This window comes from Triticum dicoccoides, chromosome 1A (genome assembly GCF_002162155.2).
Source record: "Triticum dicoccoides isolate Atlit2015 ecotype Zavitan chromosome 1A, WEW_v2.0, whole genome shotgun sequence".
Classification (NCBI taxonomy): Eukaryota; Viridiplantae; Streptophyta; class Magnoliopsida; order Poales; family Poaceae; genus Triticum; species Triticum dicoccoides.
In genome coordinates this window covers 375,586,738-375,592,318 of record NC_041380.1, presented here as the reverse complement: position 1 = coordinate 375,592,318, position 5,581 = coordinate 375,586,738, and the positions used below count along the sequence as shown (strand labels likewise).

General features: G+C 48.0%; 1 protein-coding gene across 1 annotated transcript; it reads right to left on the bottom strand.

The window, feature by feature from the left end:
* Window positions 1–1,012: 1,012 nt before the first annotated feature.
* LOC119274322 (monosaccharide-sensing protein 2-like) lies at window positions 1,013–5,164 on the bottom strand. Its single transcript, XM_037555000.1, has 6 exons — window positions 4,974–5,164; window positions 4,706–4,802; window positions 3,730–4,296; window positions 2,690–3,645; window positions 1,869–2,056; window positions 1,013–1,764 (listed from the first exon to the last, which is right to left on the bottom strand). Exons 2-6 carry the CDS (start codon window positions 4,782–4,784, stop codon window positions 1,323–1,325), a joined length of 2,232 nt encoding a protein of 743 aa, XP_037410897.1. The 5' UTR covers window positions 4,785–4,802; window positions 4,974–5,164; the 3' UTR covers window positions 1,013–1,322.
* Between the last annotated feature and the right edge of the window lie 417 nt (window positions 5,165–5,581).

The following is a 5,581-nucleotide window of genomic DNA, read 5'->3' as shown; positions in this document are numbered from 1 at the left end:
GCGGTGATGTTGACGGTGGGCCTGGCAAAGTCGTTGCATTGATCCTGTCATGAAGATAGGTTCATGGAAGATGGCGGCGGCGACTTCAGGGGCGCGCACATGTGATGGGTGCTAAGTGTGTGCTGGACCAATGATCCGGTTTTAGATGATATGCGTAGGTGTAGGTATGAGGTCAGGCATAATACTCCCTTCATGCGGCTCAAGACATCGAACAAAAAATTAATTGAACTAATGAACAGTGTGACTGATCAGACAAGTACCAAGGAGTAAGAAAATGTATGCGTTTTAGCACGGGATGAGCGTAAAATTCGTTGCTTGTTTTTACAGTAGCCATCTTTCATTTGGCATTTATGAAAAGCGGATATATTTTAGATAGGATGGTCACTATCCATGAGGTGTTTCATGAGCTTAGAAGGACTAAACAAGAGGGGGTCACACTAAAGCTAAACTTTGAAAAAAGGGTGAATTGGGATTTTCTACTAGAGGTTTTCCTTAAGATGGGTTTTCTTTAGTGAAGTGCAGAGGTTGGATTAAACAAGTGGTAGGGGTGCAGTGAGTATCAATATTCTCAATATTAATGAAGAGGTTCACCCATATTTAAAGAGCTAATGTAGTGCGTACAGATATTTTAGAAAGTCAAATTTTACAAACTTTGACCAAGTTTACAGAAAAAACTATTTATATCTACAATACTTAATATATAAAATTTGAACTAGTATATCTTATGATGAATCTAACGATATATTTTTAGCTTTCTACATATAAATGTTCTTCTCAACAAACTTAGCCAAAGTTTATAAGGTTTGACTTTTACAAAAATCTATATCCACTACATTATGAAACCAAGGAGTAACATAAAATGGTTGTGTGCATATTTCCCATACACCCAGAAACACTACTTATCCTCAAAAATAGTACTAATAGCATTTCAAAAAAAAAGTACTAATAGCACAACTAAACTGCTGAAGTGACTAGCAACTGAGAACTAGTGGCAAACTGGCAACAAAGAGGATAAACTGAACCAACCGAGCAAGGCAAACACATAATCGACATAAATTGTGATAACAGCACTAGTTACATGGGCAAGAAATTCTGAATAACACAAATAGAAAGTTCCAAAGCGAAAAGAGCAGATGATCTAAGTACATATCCTACTTCCAAAAGCCGGCCTACGACGACACAATTCAGCCTCACGATGTAAAGTCTTCCGTATCTGCTCTCTTTGAAGTTTCTTCACCAAAGCATCGCAGGTTAACCAGTGTAGTAGTAGTTATGACACCACAAAATTACCACCAGCGACGCGGATCACCGGATCAGAGCAACTAGTCCGTGGCTTCCTTGCCCTGCTTTGCCCCGACAGAGAAGAACTCGGTGATGACCTCCAGGGGCATGCCCTTTGTCTCAGGGACCTTCATGTAGACGAATACAAAGGCTAGTACACAAACGATGGCATATATGCCGAAGACTCCAGCGAGACCAATGGCATTGAGCATCACCGGGAGAGTGTATGTCACGATGATGTCGCCGATCCAGAAGGTTAGCGCGCAGATGGCTATGCAGATGCCACGGACAGAGGTGGGGAAAATCTCCGCGCAGAGAATATTTGGGATAGGCCCAAACCCCATGACGAAGAAGCAGAAATAGACGATGACGCTGATCGTTGAGAGCGCAGCGTGCACCATGGTTCCGACATCCAGAACATTCACTAAAACCAAGACAGCTAGCGCTACTATCAAGACAGGGATTGTTGAAAGGAGAAGAAACCTGGATGAGAAACAAAATGGAAGAATGGTTACTCTTTCATTCACATTCAGTGATACCACATTGTATCACAAGTAAACAATACCATGCAAAATCTGAAGTCTAACCTTCTTCCTGACATATCCATGAGTCTCATGGCGATGCCAATGCTGGGAAGCATCAGCAAGGTTGTCAAGGCACTAATAAGAATAGATGCTGAGGAAGAGCTTAGTCCAATGTTTGATAGAAGAACCCCGACACCTGCTTGCTCAAGTATCTGAGGTGTGTAGTAGAGGACTCCATTGATACCCGCAAACTGAACAAACGGAAGTTGATCATCAGCACATGAACATTCGGTATGCAATATATGTATTTAGGTAATAAACATGAACCGTGGAAGAAGAAAAAAAGGAAACATAGGGATGAGGAAACTGAAGTATGTCACAATTTGAAATATTGTTATTCTAGGAACGCTACAACCATACACAACAATAAGAATGTTATTATGTGTTTCTACCGCACCACCTTTCTTTTTATACTTTCTACCACAAGATCAAAATTGATCTTACTTGTGCGAAGGACTAAAGGAATATTAGTAGCATATCACAGTTTGATAAGCAAAATTATGTTATCCAGATTAGCATTATCAGCTTATCAAGTTTATTTACTTCAGAAAACTACAGCAACCTGATATCGGTGTTGCTTACCATAGGCAGCAAAGCATTTTTTTTTTCTCGCAATAAGGCTGAAGGTAAGAACTTCAACAAGAAGCCATGGGCAGGACGCAACAGCATGATGTTATATTATTATAAAGTTTTAGTTTGAAGAGAAAAAAAAGACTGTTAAATACTAGATCTATAAGAAATGTGTGTGCTAAATTAGTTGTCAAGAGCACTTAGCAGTGCATACATTGATATTTATATGCAGCAGAAAGGCAAAAACGGCTGACCTGCTGCAGGATCTGTAATCCTATGCCAACGAACAGTGCATGCTTCACTCCAGGTTCAAATAGTTCTGCCCACTTTGTACCCTTGGCAACTGCCTCAGATGGATGTACCATGGCAGGACCAGCAAGCTGCTGCTCTATCAGGTCCTTCGAATAAAGGGCAGGTTGGCTCACTAGAGCGGCTGCCTGGATATACTCACCACCAGGAGGAATATCACCTCCTGGCATAGACAATATAGAGCCCCTCCGATCACCAGACACGCCCTCCTCATGCAAGTAAATACGCTGGAAGCCACCTTCCTTTTGCCCATCTGCACCTTCTCTCTCAGTCCACTTCCAAGCTAACTGCCACCCCCCACCAATGCCCATGCTGCTTACTGCCTCCCCTCCCTGCATGCTGCTGCTTCTTCCCACACCACCCATTATGCTTCCATGAGGTGCAGCAATCTCCTTACCCTCCACGCTTGTCGCTTGACGAGAAATAAGCGGGCTATTGAGGCTATCCTCAATGTCATCAGCACCGTGATCCGATGCATAATCTTCATCATCCCTATGACTCTCAGCATCCCAGTCAGCTTTAGCCTGCTGCTGTTCCGCCACGCTAAACATGCTGCCAAAGTTAGGAAACAATGTGCTGCGCATGCTCCCCATTACCTCAGGCATCTTCTCATGGACACTTCCGAAGAGAGTGACAAGTGGGTCCACGAGAGATTTACCCTGACTAACCATACTCCCATGACGAGACATGAGACCCAAGGCGCTTCCAAGTGCACTTTGGCCACCGCCCCTAACAGGACGGGCGATCCAAGATACCCCTTCTTCAGCTCCGTACAGCTTCAACTTCTCTTCATCTGGAGCCAGACCGTCATCAGCAAGCTCATCATCAGGCCCAATTATGTATTCCTCAAAATGTGTGTCTTTCCCAACACCCAATCCTTCAACAAGAAGGGCCATTTCTCCTGCACAGTTAATCCCACATGGGTAAGATCATCGGAGATTTTATGCCTGTCAGACTAGTAAGTATTTAGAGAGGACAGACAAACCTGAGACATCTTCCCTTCCCCGCAGTCCTTGCAACACTCGCTTGGCCTCGGCCATTCTTCCTTTGCTCACAAGCCATCTCGGCGACTCGGGCAAATAGAAGACAGTCAATGCAAAGTACATAAGCGACGGGATCGACAAAACCCCAAGCATGATTCTCCAGTCAGGCTGCGGCATGAGCGACATGGTGAACACCATGCAGTAAGAAAGGAACATCCCTCCTGACCCACTGAACTGCGGCAGCGTGTTCAGCAGCCCTCTAATGTCAGTCGGGGCGGTCTCCGAAATGTAAAGAGGGACAAGGGTGACAGCCAAACCGATACCGAACCCGTCGATGAGCCTGGCCAAGAGCAACACATAGACGTTGGGCGCCCAGAGCATCACCAGGCCACTGACAAAGTAGAGGACAGACGAGGCGATCAGCAGGGGCCGCCTACCAACAGCATCAGCCACCGCCCCGGAGAACGTGGTGATAACCGTCGCCCCGATGAGCGACATGGCCACGATGAGGCCCTCGATCAAGGGCTGGGTCTCCAAGCTGAACTCCTTCTTTATGTACAGGACGGCACCTGCAGAGATCACAGCAGCAAGTCAACATGGTCAGCGTGAAGTCAAGGCATCAGCATCAGTTCAGAATTCAGAACATGTCGACGCAGACTGAATTATCATGGTTCAGATGCGCAGATCGCGCATGAGACGGATCCGTTCAGAGAAGTCTGAAATCTTGCGAGGATTTCGTTTCGGCTGCTTGATCGGTTTTAAAAGATCGTTGAACAAGAAAGAATATTTGTTTTTACTACCACTACTACTACTACATGCAGCTCCACCAAATCCGTCGTGATCGGAGCCGGCAAGATTCCCAATAATTGCTGCCTCTACCTAACAACACGGGCCCCTGGGAAGCGCAACAGCATAAAGAGTATCCCAACGGCGTCGAAAGAGCAGCTGCTTTTCCGGCGGCACGAACGAACGAATTACCTGCAATGGTCGCATTATCCCACCCCTGCAGCAGGTTCCCGATGGACGCCGCTATGGCGACCAGCACGGCGCCCGACATGGCCGCCGAATCTTACCCCTGCACAGCACAATCACCACCAACAACAGCACCACCCGTCAGCACGGCAAAGCTCGTAAGATATAACAAACAACAACACCCAAGAACAAATCAGAATCGACAGAAGCAGCCGGCCACGGCCGCCTCTGCTCCACGCACACACGGAACAAGCAGGGGCAGAGCTTCGCTTACCCGACGACGGCCTCCGGAGTTCAGGATCTCCGCTCGGGGCAGGGAAGCTGTGAGGAATCTGGCGAGGCGGGCAGGCGTATAAGAGGCGGAATCCCTGCCAACCCCGGAAGCCTTTTCCCTCCCGCTGTGGCGTCGATTTCGCCCCGGGCGAGATGAGGAGGAGTGTGCGTGAGTGTGGGGTGGGGACTCTGTCGACTACTATCATCTGGTGGCCTCCGAGGCAGCCTCCGATTTCTCTACGATATTCCTCCGCGGGCCGCTGCGGGAAAGGCCGCCGCGACGCTGCCTCGTGGGGCCCCGGTGCGGACGGGCCCACGCGTCAGCCGGCGGTGCGGGTGGGCGCGCGCGTGGAGCGCCCGTTGACGGGTGGGCCACCCGCGGGCCTGGCGGAGGGGCAGGGCCGCATATGGGAATTATTGAATGGGGCGGGCGAGCCCGGATCCAACCCTCTCTCTCCCGCTCGTCTCGTGTGCGACAACCAGCCACTTTGTACTTGTGCTATTAATTCATTTGTTTAGGGAGGATCCGTGGTGCGCTGTCACATGCTCGCTCCAAAACTGATGGCCCTGCTAGATTCCAAGGGGGTGTGGTGTAGTGTGGTGTACCAG

Excerpts from the sequence above, each read along its gene's own strand:
- LOC119274322 (XM_037555000.1), bottom strand. The coding sequence starts at position 4,784 with ATGTCGGGCGCCGTGCTGGTCGCCATAGCGGCGTCCATCGGGAACCTG. Across the intron at positions 4,297-4,705 it reads GGATAATGCGACCATTGCAG|GTGCCGTCCTGTACATAAAG; the intron begins GTAATTCGTTCG and ends TGATCTCTGCAG. Across the intron at positions 2,057-2,689 it reads GATTACAGATCCTGCAGCAG|TTTGCGGGTATCAATGGAGT; the intron begins GTCAGCCGTTTT and ends CCGTTTGTTCAG.